Raw genomic sequence first — 17,242 nt, 5'->3', positions numbered from 1 at the left:
AATCTCTGTCTGTCTGTGTGTGTGTGTGTGTGTTAGGGAATATAGACTGTAAGCTCCAATGGGGCAGGGACTGATGTGAATGAGTTCTCTGTACAGCGCTGTGGAATCAGTGGCGCTATATAAATAAATGGTGATGATGATGATGATTATGACAATAGTACTGACATTTACTGTCTTGCGAGGTTGATTTCTAGATAGTTTGCTTGATAGATGCCGAGTTTAAAACTCATCCCTTGTTAATGCCAAGACATAATTTCATAATTATTAGGCCAATATTTTACTATTTTCTTCATGGCTGATTTCTCTGAGTTAATTAACTAATAGCAACAGATTCCTATCCAGTTATAAAGTTAAAATAAACTTTAAAGCAACAGAAACACACTCAATCCTGGATACATAGAGCTTGAGAGTGGAGAACTACAGACTATAATGATATTCATCTGCAGAAAACACCTTCACCAGGCGATGAGAGGCAGAAAGTAATATGTTGTACTGGAAGGTGGGTTGTACACATTTGCCTAGAAGGTACAGCTCAGTTCACTGCACCTTGCCAGATTTCTCTGAATGTCCTCCCATATCATTATCATTAGCAACTTATATTGATTAACTGACCAATTACCTGTAACGTGTGCCATATCTTACCTATTTACCTACAATGCTTTAACCCCTTCATGTCCAGATGATCGACTAATTATCTCACATTTAGAAATACCAACTATGTATAATTTGTACAAGGTGTGACAAAGTTATAGGTTCCGGGTTGGGGAGGGGACAGATACATGTTAGCTATAAATGGTTTTCATTTTGATGATTTTATGCAGTGACTGTATAATTGAATAGGATAGTAGAAAGTGTAGGAGAAATGGGTGGCATCATTTTGGGGTGGTCAGGGTGACCTTAATTCTATGTTTAATTTAGAGGTGGTTCAAGGTGAATTCTGTGTTACAGAATGTTTGTGTATCTGACACTCGAGCACAATTGTGAACGTCGCACCCAGTAAGTGACAGGGTTCTGTTATGCTGAGAAAAGAAATTCGGGAACATTGTTTTGATGTTTTAGGCCCCTCCCACCAAAATTTGTTTGGCCCTTTATTTTCTTTTTCTTTCAACACGAATACTATCAGATCCAGTGTTTGTGGAGTCAGATAGTATCTTACAAGTAAGCTGGATCTGATAGGGTTACTGGCAGCGGAATTCTTACCTGGATTATTCAAAACTTCCTTATAGACCCCAAGAAATCAGGTAAATTGAGTGATGTCACTATGAGCTCAGATGATTTCCTTCCCAGAATCCCTCTCCAGGATTCAGCGCTTGTGCTGGTTACACACTACAGGATTATCATGCCAATCACCCAATAAATGACAGTTTGGCCCCGATATCACATTAGTGTGTACAATAAAACGAACTATGAACAATCATCGTTTCCAAGCACACTGTATCATTTCAGTTGATTTTTAAACCGAGCTAAACATCTTGTTCAACGCTGGAGCGATGTTGTTCCGACCCTGCAGTGTGTATGTACTCAGGACCGGCAGTGTCCATAGATCTCTATGGAGTGTGCAGAGTCAGGATCTATTCAGCCGATGGTTATGACAGATGAAGAGCACAGATCTGAGGGTAAATCATGTAAAACGTGTATAGTGTGTACACAGGAATCGGCTGCTGATCAGGACTTTCAGTCATTGGTGAAATCGTTACCAATATGGCATCGGGAGAAATTTTCTGTAGTGTGTACTCAGCCTTCTGCCTGGAGTACGCAGCATTCATGTTGTACACCGGCAGCAATCAGGAAGGAGGATCCGGATGGCTCAGGATCCTGCTATGGATGACGTCTAGACATAGCAGAGATGACATTTCTGGGTATCTAGTAATGCTACTTCTACTCTGCTATACACCATCCATCTTCCCAGACTACGCTAACAATAAAATAGGTACTGCCCAGAACAATGTATGGGGAAATATCTAGAAGACAAGATTTTTTTCTACAGCCAGAGCTTTACGAGAATTTTCTTTACACTGAATTAAAGAATCCTCCCAGACGAAGAAAAAACCTTTTCTTGGTTGAAATTTGATTAGAAAAACCTCTAAAGATGGGTGACATAGATCCTTCAGAAGTCCAGGAGGTATGAGATCGCTTATGGCCTCAAAACTGGAAAATAATCCAGAGATTTTTGGCTTCTGTTCAGGTCTAGCCTAAAATACAACAGGGGTTTTCTCCTCTATTGTTGCACCCATAGCACTCGTGTCAAATTAAGGAGCCGACTCTAAAATCTGACCTTCAGAGGCCGTCGTGGCATGTGATCCAGGCTTCGGTGCTGCCCTGGTCCTCTTGTATCCTGACCACAACCCTTTATTGTTGCCGTGGATACATCTGAAATAGGAAATGACGCAGTGATCTCCGACAACCGACAAACTACAGCCCTTGTCCTGTCCTTACTGGTCACATATTTTCTCCCTTAGATATAAAAAGATGATGTCTGAATGAGAATTATTGATCGGTTTATCCGGTTACTGTATATACAGATCATAAGAACTGAGCATAAAAAGAGACCTGAAAGATGAAACCCTCATTAGGGATTATTTTTTACCTGTTTTCATGTGTTATTAACTTTAGGGTGGATATTAAAAATATAAAAGGTCGCAGGTCGTACCACTTCTAGGTTCATATTTCTTTCCTAATATTCAAAAAAGTCCCAGTTTGAACACTCCTAGATTTTTATTTTCTTCCTATGTGTTGACTGACGCAGGTTAATCGAAACTGGCGGTACATCTATGGTTTCATAAGACAATGCAAATCCTGTATAGATCTGTTTATTGTCTACATTCAGGGCCGATGTGAAGGCTTACAATGACTGTTGTGGGGCTTGTGCTGGGTCAAAGCTACCTCAAATTCAGCCTAGCAGACAAATACGTGGCCATTTACAGAACCCATAGGTCACATCTACACATAGGTCAATTAATTTTACATTCTGTGATTTGGTTAGTGGAGAACAGATTTGGCAGAGAGTCTGTTTATCCCTCTTTCATACGTATCTACTGCTAAGAACATTTGTAACTTGTCATTACCCATAGAATGGAACTCCACGGCAGCCACCTGATTATAGTGTTCAACAGACTCTGTTTGTGTCCAGATTTTGGAAAGCATTAAGAAAAAATTGTTGGTATCAAGTTAGTCTTCTATTTTGTCTAGTTTTACATGACCTTGTTCGAACCTGCTCAAAATACTCTTCATCCATCATCTATTATTACAATCCACCTCCAGGATTCATTGCAATTCAAAATATATTGGACACTTGGCTTCTGTGGTGTACACTACAATACTTAGTACACTAGAAGGGATACAGCTCTAAAGAGAGGTCTTGGGTCCAATCCAATCCTGGATGTTTGGGTTCCAGGGTCCTCCTCAGAGGAGGGGTACTGTAAGGTTTATGCCTGCGGAGAGCTATCAAAATTGACCCTAGTCTCTCTGTCTGTGTGTGTGTTAGAGAATTTAGACTGTAAGCTCCCATGGGGCAGGGGACTGATGTGAGTGAGTTCTCTGTACAGCGCTGCGGAATTAGTGGCGCTATATAAATTGATGATGATGATGTGCGTCATGCAGTAAACATAATCTCTTTCACAATTATTGTGCCTCCGCAGTTGCATGCGCGTTATGTGAACATGGAGTTGTGGCCAGGTGCTCACATGTATCCAAAGGGCATTACCTGATTGCCCAAGAGAGCACTGCCACTTTGTGCATTGGCTGCGAGTGTACCGTGTGACAGACCTTGACGCTACGGACTGGACAACTAAACACTGGGATTAAATGATTTTTATTTTTTAAATACATGAACATATTGAAACAAATTATAGACTACACACATAGGTATCAAAGATATTTGTACTTGGATCGTTTATTGACATTTTAAATACATATTTTAGTAAGAATTTGTTCAGGTTTTTTTTTTCTTTCTGCGGATTCCAGACCAAATGGTGTCGGCCGAGGTATCGGAAATTTATTATTAATAAAAGTAACTAAAATTTACCAGATCATTTACCAAATGCAACAGGTCTGTCCAAGATAACAGCTGTCATTAACCACCGTAGGTTACAGAAATTAAACCAGACCGACGACAATATTGTACCGTGTAGAAAAATAAAATAAAGCAGCCGTCATACTGTAAAACAAATGTTGGTCTCAGCTCTGTGTTCAAAATAAAATCAGTAAGCAGTGACGTAGCGAGAGACTCCTGGGCCCTGGTGCAAATATCTGAAACAGGCCCCATCTCACAACTCCCCTAATAACACAAAGACCCATCACCAACTGGTTCTTCCAAGGAAGAGGGCAAGACACATACAATGCTCTTTTCTTTTTTTTTTCGTCCTCACAATACGAGACAAAGGAAAAACAAATGTAAACAATGTGAGACTGAACGTTCCGTTAACAAAAGTAAAAAGAGAAGTTGAGGGCACATAACATGTCCCTGAAACTTCTGGAGATGGTTAAACATCACTAGTAACTATTATAAATTCAAAACATTTTTTTTTTATTAAATGAATAAAAAGACCTACACTTTTGAGACGTTGACATAATTCACCGAAACATATATTAATTCCTCTGGTACATAAAGTTATTCAGCTAATCCTTTTTATATTAATGGAAGAATATGTCACAGCTATGTCTAAAGGATAATTCTCTTTTATACATGTTGGATCTCGTTGGTCCATGAACGCTGAGATACAGATAGAGCAGTCTGTTGTGGTGAACACCGTGGATAATGGTTAAAGGACCACCAAACGTACAACACAAGGTTTAGTGCACCTTTAAGCATTTATACATTCATATAACATTCCCAACCATGACGGAACGTGGAAAGTTGTATCCGCCATTAGTATGGAGCCAAGTTCAAGCTGTTGTCCTCTGGTGAATGCGCTCAACATTTTACTGGCAAAGCGAATACAGAGAATTGGAGGAGTACTGGGAAATTGGGGCCATGGGCAATATTGTCAGAATATTGTATTCATGAATGATGGGAGAGATACTCTGAAAAGCTTTCTGCTGTAGTCCCTATTAAATCTGCTCTACCACCTAGGTGGTGTCCCCTCCTATCCCCTCGCTGCTACAGGTAAAAGTTTTTCCTGGGCTCTGCCAGGTCTGGAGTACAGAACCGGCAAATCAACTTCACTAACCAACTTTAAATGGCGGCAGATGGGAGGGGCGGATCTAGATTATTTTTTTATTGGTCTGGAGAGGCTCTATGTATATCACAGGAAGCGTTCTCCTGGGCTACTTCTAAAACATTTAAAGGCGGAGGAACAATTAAACTTTGCAAATACTCAGACTCAGACTTTGCAAATACTCCCTAATAAAATTCCTAATGCAACACTTGCCAGACAAACTTTATGCAGACTCTAAACATTAGCTTTTTTGTCCAGCAGAAAATCTCAGGACTAAGCTGGTCTACAGCTCAATCTGTGAAATAACTTCTATTGTACATTCAAAATGAAAATTTGAAATACTGAAAATAAAGCCCTCAATGATATGTTTAAACAAAGGGGAATGGCAATAAAACACACTCATATCCCTGTGCTGTTGGGAGGACCCTGCTCCTTCCACCATGAAACCCTCACCTCGCATACGGCTCTGTCCTCACTGACATAGTCACTGCCTACCACTAAATTAACTTTTTCTGAAAAACATTGTGCTTCTGTGAATGCTCTGGTGATTTGATCGGCTACAGGTTGTTCTACAGCCCAGTAAAAAAGAAATACAGATGAGCAGGAGATAAAGGTAACAATAAAAGTGCCACAACATCCACTGATATTAAATCCCTGTTTCCTGGACGGAGTGCTAGCAGTACAACTGAACATCAAGGATTCCGGCCCTGATGCTGGAGAAGCCAGTCTGTGACATTACTGGGGGAGAAGACGGACCGGAGAACATTAATTCTAAATCTACCAGCAATGGAATGGAGCGGATTTTTGTGATATCACAGACATAAACAATGGCTATAGGGATGTCTATAACTACACACAGGCTGGGCCTCAGAACTGGAGCCACATTCCGCTATGTACAGTACAGTAGTAGAGGCCACGACTGTATTATTACCACTAGGAGTGCCCATTTCATATAAAGACTGGTACATAGTCTACTGGTACCCTCACATACTGCCAGGAATATGCCAGCCCAGCTCTGCTGGGGAAACTGCCATCATTTACGTTAGATTCACCGACATCATCACCATAAAAACAGAAAACAAACATGGCAAGATGAACATTAACACAAACACTGTGTTCGGTGACAGTAGAGTAACTAGAGCTGAAAATGCAACAACTGCACAAAGACAAAGTATTGTACGGTCACCTACTCTGTGGCGCTCAACCCATTATCAGCTGGAACCCCAAAGGTCAGTGCTCTGGGAGCCCCCAATGAAGGTTCTTACAAATAGAATGTTAGGCATATAGGACAACATGGGGAGCCAAAAACAGGTTTTGTGGTCCCAACCCACGGGTTGCGACCTCAGACCTACTCAATGTAGACAGGGAGAAAATAAACTACATTTGCGCAAACAAGTTTCACAATGAACTTGCACACAGCTCCAGAACAGTTATACCATCTTCTTTATAACATATACAATATTAATGTTCTGTCGCAGAGCACATAGAGGACTGGTTGATGTACAAAGCTGGAATCAGCCATAAAAACAGGAGCACAAGTAGAGACTCGGTCCATAGATGACGTTCTCACCGTGCTTCCTGGGCCGCTGACCTCTGCCCCAAGCCTCCCCCACCATCGAAAAGCAACACCTGAAGTATTAGCGCACAGTGACAAATATCTCAGAGTGTCCCCCCGGTACCCTCTATCCGAAATGTATCACACGTTTAGGAATATATGTATAAGATCTCTTAGGTCTGAGTAATTACCTGTTAGAAGAATCACATTTTCCGCCAAAACCTTGCCCCGCCTCATGCGCAGAAGTTAAATATCCACTGTACCATAAGACAACTAACTTTGTAGTTAACTATGCATTTTACCTGCATTTTTAATGCATCAACCGCGTGTATACAGATGAGAAACGAAAAATCATTGTTGTGAGAGAGCCCATACTTATATTATATTACATGCATGTACCTAGCGCAGTGCGTTCTATGTACGTTCTATTGCGTTGGCCCCATTTCACGCATTTGAATACTAAACATATCAAACGCTTATCTAACGTCAGTGTGTATGTAGTTTGAGACACCGAACTTTAAACATGGATACTGCCCTTTTATGAGTTTTTCAAATCTTCCAGATAACAATTAAACCTTAAAGCCAGAAAAACCTTCAGAATACAGACTACACAATGCACAAGTTTGACAAGATCAGTATGAAACGTCAGCATTGGTCCACAATATGGGGACAGGCGACCAATAGGCACCGGATCCCTGCTCCTCATCAAGAAGTTTGCTAAATATTTTACACACTGGAAAATGGCATTTAAATTGGTGTTAGTTTGTTTTAAATACAATCAATGGTATGAGATAGATATAATAATTGTAAGCAATTATAAATGACGATTTATTTGGAGTAATTTGTCGGCCTATGTAAGGGACGATAGCAATATCTCTGCGTCTCTCTTATAAATCTATATAGGGATCACCCATTAATCTACCAAACAATTCATGTTCACCAAGAATTAACTTGTATTGGTCAGCTAGAATTAGTTAATACTGAACAGAGGTTACAAGCCCCCGCATCTATCCTCTCCTGATACTTGTTCCAATTTGGGACACTTGATTTTCACATTTTGTCATTGGGAAAAGAGCACAAGAGTTCAGGAGAATTGTATCGGTAACTCTGGTTGTGCGATGGTGAATCTTGGGTCCAGTTTAGGGATAAAGTTGTTGAAATTCTTCGTAGCTTCGGAACCAAAGACATCCAAGACTTTCCGGTTCATAAGAGCAAACCTAACAACAGAGAGAACAAGACAAGAATTGTCAGGTTGTTTTAAAAAGATAAATGACTTTTATTAGCCACCTTTCGGAAGAGCTGTCTGCAATCACATCTCAGTACCGTGTGCAATGTTTGTGTCAGAAAACTACATTTACAATCATGCATTGCAGTATCTGTCTCTTCTCTGTGACATCATCACCAATATTTTAGCGTGGTTTGTCACTTGTTCTGTCTATCTGCACTTACAGTACACCTGTCCTCTAATGTATGCACAGTGGAACCATATTGTGGGCTGAGATTTCTTCTCACGCTCACCCCAAAATCCTCCATCACTCTAAAAGGGACATTTTAAGAACCAGACCTCATCTACTTGTGTCACATGACATTTTATAGTGTTCCATGACGGGAAGAACCACTGTTGGAGAAGGTAGATATGAGGTTCACATTTCTAGTGTACCTATAACCTTGAATTAACATTGCCTGATTTTAAAACAAATCTCTCCTATTGTCATCATTGGTAGATTCAGTTTCTACATCCTGCAGATGTCATTGTTTATTAAAAGGTCAAAGAAACAACACTTTACACATCTAGTAATATATATAAGAGAAGGAAATTGGAACACAACACTAAATATCATCATCACAATTTTTTACATTTTATTGAAAAAACTTCTGTAACTGAATAAATTGCAACGTTCAACAGGCAATTCTGCCTTTCTGATCCCATACATAATTGAGTATACCTCCCATTAGTAACAATTTTGGCATAACTGTCCCAAAATGGGTGTGGTCTACCATGAATTGGGTGTGGCTTTGCAGGAATGTGGTCACTGGTAGGATCAGGAGGTGAGAGACTGAGCAATGTACATCAGAAGAGAAATATGTGTCAATAATGGTTAGATCTATCTGCTAACAACGAGGTAGACCGTACTTGCCAACTCTCCTGGAATATCGGGGAGACTCCTAACAATAGTGGGTGATCTCCCGAACTCCCAAGTGTCCCTGACGATGGGCAGAAGTGGTGGACATAGCTACCACGGAGGAGTCTACTAGAGAGCGGTAGCCATTTTCTTATAGCACACCTCTTTCTGCTGAGAGCAGCAGACATTTTCTTGAAGCACAACTCCTCCCGGTAAAGGGGTGTGCTACAAGAAAATGGCCACCACTCTCCACCACCCAGATATGGACATTACTTATTCTTCTCCTCAGTGTGAGAGACAAATGGAGCTGAGAGAGAGAGATGGGGGAGGTGACAAGACCATGGGCTTGCTAAATACATCAAGCTAGATACACCCTTAGGCCTGAAAAGGAGGACACACATTTAATAATGCTCTTTAGTAATGTCCTACACTTGCTGCTCCATAAGACTGCTGCTTTAGTTTTGCCTCGATATAGACAACTCCGGAGGAAATTCACCCATCATATGTGTTTTATCCAAGTCACATACTTATTATGTTCCTGATCATCCCCAAAACACTCATAATTCTTTAAGATCTACCCCAGGCACATTTTTAGTGTTAGTTTTTTGCTAGAAAACACTTTACCGCAAGTGTATTAATATATACTAATTCCCATACTTCAAGACCAATGCAATGTGCAGCAACCTCTTCAAATCAAGATAATTTTGGGCCTTATTTAGAGTTAGCAACAAATTCAGCAAAGGGCACCAACTTGCGCCTGGACTAACCACACTGCGATGCAAATACAACTGTTACTTGTGTATGCAGGTAGAGTACTGGATACTTCTGCATGTAGCAGACAAATCCTGGGCAGTGTTATTGTGACACTAGAATGTGCCTCTGTCCAACTCTAAATCTATCCTCACATTTTAATTTTGGCCCCCTGCAGGGTAATATGATTTAGGCAAGGTGTGAAATTGCACCTTCTATTGTTGCTTGAACTCTAAATGAGCCCCGTTGTCTCCCGGAAAGATCATATTTGCACCACTGGGTTTGAATGGGAAATCCTGGGCCAATTATAATCATGGACTTAATGCCCCAAATGCCCTCTCTGGCAATAATTCCTCAGTACAACCATACACCTGCCAACATTCCTACCCTCTATCAATTCATTCTAAATAAAACACTGCAGCATATATGAAAACTATTTAACAAGTTTAATTATACTTATAAAATCGTCAATAAAAGACATATCTTACCGGCCCTTCGTCAGCCTCAAAAGAAACTTCCAGTAAGAGGGTCTTAAATTATGGACTTCCATAACAGCCTAGATGGTACAAAAATAAAATTATTATATGTTAGCCTAAGCTAACGAAAGGATAATTTCAGCAAAATAGTTGAACCCTCCAAGGATTTGGGGGGTTGACAACTGGGAACAATTTAAATTCAAAGTGCGCTTTGTAAGTTCCTAACACAGACGCCAAATGCAACAACGACCACTCAGAATCAGTGTTACAAACAATCACTGCATGGTACACCTACCGCCCCCAAGTGGAAAATGATGTAACTGCATGCAGAAGACCCCACAGATCTGCTAGTTGGGGTGAACAACTATATCCCAAAGAATATATGTTGTTTTCTTGAGAGTAAAACACTTACACCAATTACTCTGTTTGATGGGTTCTTATATTGTTGTTATATTTAAGGAAGGAAGACCAGAGATGTTTTAGAGCTCAGGACAGTTTTAGAGACAGGTTCAGGGTTGGGATTGTGGCTTGGTCTAGGCTTAGGCTTACATCTTGCTCAGATTTAGGGCTTGGGCCATTTAAGGTCAACAAGGGCCAGATTCATTAAGGAACAAAAATACAGATAGGTGGTGTATTTTGCTTTACATTGTTTTGAACATGGCCAGAAACGGACTAATAGACTATATTGGGCACCACGGTGGCTCATTGGTTAGCACTTCTGCCTCACAGCACTGGGGTCATGAGTCCAATTCCCGACAATGGCCTTATCTGTGTGGAGTTTGTATGTTCTCCCCGTGTTTGCGTGGGTTTCCTCCAGGTGCTCCGGTTTCCTCCCACACTCCAAAAACATACTAGTAGGTTAATTGGCTGCTATTAAATTGCCCTTAGTCTCTCTCTGTCTGTATGTGTGTATGTTAGGGGTTTAGATTGTAAGCTCCAATGGGGCAGGGACTGATGTGAATGAGTTCTCTTTACAGCGCTGCGGAATTAGTGGCGTTATATAAATAAATAGATGATGATGATGATGATATATGCCAGAGAACACAAGTATATGGAATAGATCTTCGAGTACAAAGTACGCTTCTGACAGCCTACAATTTTACGGGTGGAATGGGGAGGAGGATGGGAGTATGTATTAAGAAAAAAACAATAAACTTTATTTTTTTTAATATCAACAGGTGCCAATAATCTAATAGTTTTTTCTGGTGTGTTCTGCTGGGACTTTATATTCCATATATGTATTGTACGTATGTCCAGCAGTGTGTTGTGTCTGTCTTAATATGTCAAGTGTCGTACATGCAGAGTGTACCTCGACCAGTACTGAACAAGAGACATTTCTTCAGATCTGCTTCTAGCTGAATACAGACGTGCGGGAGCCCGAATTACATGCATTTTTAAAAAAGGCACAATACGTTGGTTTTGCGTGCTTTACTGAATCAGGCCCTAGGTGTCAATGGGGGGGGGGGGTTCATTTTGGCTCAAGGTGTTGCGATGTATCTTACTGAGCAGCCTGCAGAGACTCATTGCGGCAGAGTTTTTAACTCAGATCTCTGCCTATTTTCCCCTGCGTCCAATTGAGATGCAAAGGGCAACGTGCGAAGATTTCTGTATTAGCCGGCAATATGCACAAGCTCTCGGCTAATTGAATTACCCCCCTAATATGTCCATTAAAAAAGTTGAAACTAGTATTTATTTATTAAAGTTTTAACCTGACATTCCACCTAAAAGAATATGTTTTCTGCACTTTATGCTCAGGGACCTAAAGTGTTGGATTACTGGTCACGTGATAGAAGATAATGGTGGAGGAGATAATATTTGACATTGGATGATGTAATTTTAAATTTAGGAGCTAGTGATGTAGTGACAGCAGAACCCTGTACTGAGGGAGACTCCTCATGAACAAATATTCCCATTACACTGCGGTACAGTCAGCGGGGGACATTTATAAAAACTGCTGGAAAGAAAGAAGTGGTGGGTGAAGGAGACAGCGGCCCTTTGTGGCTATTGGTCATAAGGTCGCTCATGCGCATAGCGATGGTATCTGCCGAGGGATCCACAGGCCATGGACCCCATTACAAAGGTAACCAGCATAAAATAGGTTAAGGTTGGGGAAATCTCTGCTTTAACCCCTTGATGCATTGAGAGAAGAGCAGCCATAGCCATTCTCCAGAGAAATAGACCCCTAAGGGAGACAAGATGAAACTACTTACTGCATGAAAGCAGACAGCGGTGGACACTGCATAGATGATGCTGTCTGCATGAGGGAAATAGGGGCAGCGCCCGGCTTCAATTCCTTTGAAGTACATGGTCTGTAAGAAAAAGCGCAGGTTGAGCCCTCTAATAAATATCCAGGTATTGGAATATATTATAAAACAATGTGAAACGTGTACAGCCGCTAAAGGATAGATCACATCCCGGGTGTCTAAGCTGTTACAATGTCTGGTCTACTGTCTGTATTATGTACACAAACAACCCATAAGAATACTAGTAGTAACATGGGAATATTGTGACCTTACTAAGACACAAAGTACATTGTTTTTATTAATATAGCAGCCTGTCTCTGAACCATCTGAAGCTCTCCTGTGTCTCTCTCCAAAACTGTACCTAAGATTCAAGATATACAATGACAGAATTAGCTTCTTGAGCATCTATGCCCCATGTCATGCATGTCAGGATTTTATGAATATCTTGTCATGCCCTTTGGGTTGTGTAACGCCCCAGCTGTCTTCCAGGGGTTTGTGAATGAGATTTTCCGGGACTTGTTGTATGTTTGTGTCGTTGTCTATCTAGAGGACATATTGATATTTTCTCAAGATCTTTCATCCCATCGATTACATGTGGCAGAGGTCCTTTCTAGACTCCGGGAAAATTTGTTATTCTGTAAACTGGAGAAATGTTCCTTTGAATTATCTCAGATTCCCTTCCTGGGATATATTGTGTCTGGAGTAGGTCTGGAGATGGATCCGGAGAAAGTGAATGCAGTGTTACAATGGCCCCAGCCAACTACTCTCAGAGCTATTCAACGCTGTTTAGGATTTGCTAACTATTATCAACGTTTTATTCAAGGTTTCTCCTCCATTGTCTCTTCTATTGTGACGCTTACCCGTAAGGGTGCTAATACCAAGCAATGGTCTCCTGAGGCTCTTCAAGCATTTCAGTTCCTCAAGAGGGCGTTTTCAACTGCTCCTATTCTTCGACAACCTGATGTTACCCTTCCTTTTTTCCATGAGGTAGATGCCTCTAATGTTGGACTAGGAGCCATTCTATCTGAACAAAAGAAATTCCATCCTTGTGCTTTCTACTCACGAAGTTTATTACCTGCTAAGAAGAATTATACTATTGGAGATAAGGAGCTATTAGCCATAAAGGTGGCTTTGGAGGAGTGGAGATACCTACTTGAGGGTGCTCGTCACCACGTGACTATTTTTACTGACCATAAAAATTTTCTCTATCTACAGTCAGCTCAATGTATGAACCCCCGACAAGCAAGATGGTCACTGTTTTTCTCTCGCTTTAACTTAATTATAACCTTTAAACCGGCTTCTAAGTATAAAAAAGCGGATGCATTGTCTCAGGCGGTGGCCTCTTCCTCCGATATTGAAGATTGTTTTGATCGTCCCATACTGGATCCTAAATGTGTCAGTTTAGCTGTTTCTTCCACCAATGTTCTACCGTTTGGGAAAACCTTTGTTCCACCACTTCTTCGTAAAAAGATTTTGTCATGGTATCATTCCTCTCGTTTTGCTGGGCATTCTGGAGAACGAAAAACATTAGAGATTCTCTTTCGAAGTTACTGGTGGCCCTCTATTAGGAAAGATGTCAAGGAGTTTGTGGCTGCTTGTGATGTTTGTTCCCAATTTAAAGTTACCCGTAGAACACCGGCGGGTCTACTTCAACCACTACCCATTCCTTCTAAACCATGGACCCATATAAGTATGGATTTTGTTACTGATCTTCCTCTCAGCAAGAAATACAATATACCATTTGGGTAGTGGTAGATCGATTCTCTAAGATGGCTCATTTCATCCCTTTGATAGGATTACCTTCTTCTTCTACATTGGCTGATCATTACATCAAGGAAATATTTCGAATTCATGGATGTCCATCTGAAATCGTTTCGGACAGAGGAGTGCAGTTTGTCTCCAGATTTTGGCGAGCCCTTTGCAAAACCTTGGGTATCCAACTGTCACTATCATCGTCATACCATCCTCAATCAAATGGACAGACCGAGAGAGTCAATCAAGATCTAGAGACTTTCATAAGAATTTTTTCTTCAGCCAATCAGGACAATTGGGTAGATTTGCTTCCATGGGCCGAATTCGCCCATAATAATATGTATCATAAGTCATCTTCTAAAACACCATTTTTTGTTGTATACGGTCACCATCCGTCTCTCCCAGAATTTCCTGCCCTCCCTCCCAACCAAGTTCCTGATGTGGAGGGTTTATGTCAAAAGTTTAAATCCATTTGGGCTCAGGTTAAATTCTCTTTGAAAAAGGCATCTTCAAGATATACATTTTTTGCTGATAAAAAGAGGCGAGCAATTCCAGCACTTAAAATTGGAGATCGTGTATGCCTTTCTACCAAGAATATTCACCTGAAGGTTCCTTCCATGAAGTTTGATCCACGTTTTATTGGTCCTTATAAAATCGTTCAAATGATAAATCCTGTTTGTTTTAAGCTGTCTTTACCGAAGAACCTTCGTATCTCCAATTCCTTCCACGTTTCATTACTCAAACCCTCTCATCATCAACCGATTTTCTGTTCCTTCTTCAGTATCTCGCCCAGTTCAAGCTCAACAAGAGGAGGAGTTTGAGATTACTCATATACTTGATGCTAAAATCTCTAGGGGAGTCCTTCACTTCCTAGTGCATTGGAAAGGTTTTGGTCCAGAGGAGCGCTCTTGGATCCGTGCAGATGATCTTAATGCTCCAGCTCCTCTGAAAAAGTTTTATTCCAAATATCCGGGCAAACCTGGTTCTAAGTGTTCTGTGCCCACCTTTAAAAAGGGGGGTACTGTCACTCACCGGACTGTTAGTGCCTCTAGGTTGGGACATGGGTCTCTCTCGCTCCTGCCGGCGCCTCTCCTGAGCCGCGGCCGTCCGCCATCTTGACTAAGATTGCGCATGTGCAGAAACCTCGCCTCTAGTCTCATTGGTTAATTAATCACCTCTCAGTACTTAAGGCACCTGTTGCCCTATTACCTTTGCCTGTTCTTGGTTCTCATTCCTTGAGACTCTGAGGTGTTTCCTGTTTCTGCTCATGTTATCTGGACAAGTCTCCTCTTCACATCGGTAGTAGAACTTACCCGCTGCAGACTACTCTCGCTACCTCCGTTACCTGTCTGCTCCTGGACAAGTCTCCTCTCCACATCGGTAGTAGAACTTACCCGCTGCAGACTACTCTCGCATCTTCCGTTACCTGCCTGCTCCTGGACAAGTCTCCTCTCCACATCGGTAGTAGAACTTACCCGCTGCAGACTACTCTCGCTACCTCCGTTACCTGCCTGCTCCTGGACAAGTCTCCTCTCCACATCGGTAGTAGAACTTACCCGCTGGAGACTACTCTCGCTACCTCAGTTACCTGCCTGCTCCTGGACAAGTCTCCTCTCCACATCGGTAGTAGAACTTACCCGCTGCAGACTACTCTCGCTACCTCCGTTACCTGCCTGCTTCTGGACAAGTCTTCTCTCCACATCGGTAGTAGAACTTACCCGCTGCAGACTACTCTCGCTACTTCTGTTACCTGCCTGCACCTGGACAAGTCTTCCCTTCACATCAGTGGTACAACTTGCCTATTGCAGACCACTCACGTTACTCCGTTCCACGCCTGCGCCTGGACAAGTCTTCCCTTCACATCAGTGGTACAACTTGCCAATTGCAGACCACTCACGCTATTCTGTTACACACCTGCGCTGGACAAGTCTGTTCTACATATCCGTGGTGAAACTAACCAGCTGTAGACCATTCATGTTTCCTTGTGATATAGCTACTACTCTGTATGGTACCTATTAGCTGGACTAAAGTCTACAAGTGCCTCTGTATTGTAGCTACAAGTCGCTGACTCTTCTACTATATTGTTGATTGGTCTTTGCCTACGTTATCCAGTTATCAAGTACTGGCCTGCTATATGCTACCTGCGTGCTAAGGCACTTGGACTCTTTCCTCATTTTATCCTGTTTACTAAACTGCTGTACCATCACAGTTCCACGGTGCCAAGACTCAGCATTTATACTATTGACATTCCTTTCCTCTATTCTACTGTATGGTTCCACTGATTCACCACACTACCCAGAGGTCCGCACTTCTGGTAAGTGTAGCTACACCTGGTGAATTCTGGGTAAAACTCCTAGTGCCCGTGCATACCTTTTTGCCCTCTGACATGGTGCATACCTTGTTGCGCTTTGACATGGTGCATACCTTGGTGCGCTCTGACATGGTGCATACCTTGTTGCGCTCTGACATGGTGCATACCTTGGTGCGCTCTGACATGGTGCATACCTTGGTGCGCTCTGACATACTGCATACCTTGGTGCGCTCTGACATGTTGCATACCTTGGTGCGCTCTGACATGGTGCATACCTTGTTGAGCTCTGACATGGTGCATACCTTGGTGCGCTCTGACATATTGCATACCTTGGTGCGCTCTGACATGGTGCATACCTTGTTGCGCTCTGACATACTGCATACCTTGGTGCGCTCTGACATATTGCATACCTTGTTGCACTCTGACATGGTGCATACCTTGTTGTGCTCTGACATGGTGCATACCTTGTTGCGCTCTGACATGGTGCATACCTTGTTGCGCTCTGACATAAGGACCATCACATACCACTGAGTGACAGAAATTAGTCCTAGCTGTAGTAATGTCGCACTCACCTCTACCAGTTTGGATGCCAGGTACATGGAGATTGTGGTGCTTTTGTAAAACATCATGGAGATCCCGGCCAAAAAACCTAAAAACAGGCCAAGATACATTAAGTAATATTCACTAAGGAGGGCAGATATTTTTACCCTGAAGATTCCTACTGTGCACTATCAGCTAGTTAGCAAACTATTCAACTATTCTATTCATCATTTCTATTATTATTTGGCGGAAATACCAGAGTCACTGGTAGTTATCGCACTAAGGAATATACTTGGCTTGTAGAAAAAGAATTCAAGGGAGATACAAAACGTTGAA

The 17,242-nt window shown here is 41.7% G+C and overlaps 1 protein-coding gene across 1 annotated transcript in view; it reads right to left on the bottom strand.

Moving 5' to 3' along the window:
- Positions 1 to 3,795: 3,795 nt before the first annotated feature.
- The window catches only part of TMEM135 (transmembrane protein 135), a 265,659-nt gene continuing 252,212 nt past the window's right edge, over positions 3,796 to 17,242 (bottom strand). Inside the window, exons 12-15 of the mRNA XM_075198696.1 lie at positions 16,939 to 17,015; positions 12,271 to 12,369; positions 10,073 to 10,140; positions 3,796 to 7,928 (exon numbers count right to left, since the gene is read on the bottom strand). Coding sequence (XP_075054797.1) covers positions 7,796 to 7,928; positions 10,073 to 10,140; positions 12,271 to 12,369; positions 16,939 to 17,015 — 377 coding nt within the window. The 3' untranslated portion in view covers positions 3,796 to 7,795. The remainder of the gene's footprint in view (positions 7,929 to 10,072; positions 10,141 to 12,270; positions 12,370 to 16,938; positions 17,016 to 17,242) is intronic.

This window comes from Mixophyes fleayi, chromosome 2, assembly GCF_038048845.1.
Source record: "Mixophyes fleayi isolate aMixFle1 chromosome 2, aMixFle1.hap1, whole genome shotgun sequence".
NCBI classification, from domain to species: Eukaryota; Metazoa; Chordata; class Amphibia; order Anura; family Limnodynastidae; genus Mixophyes; species Mixophyes fleayi.
The sequence above is the reverse complement of the archived record's forward strand: the minus strand, read 5'-3'. Positions and strand labels throughout refer to the sequence as shown.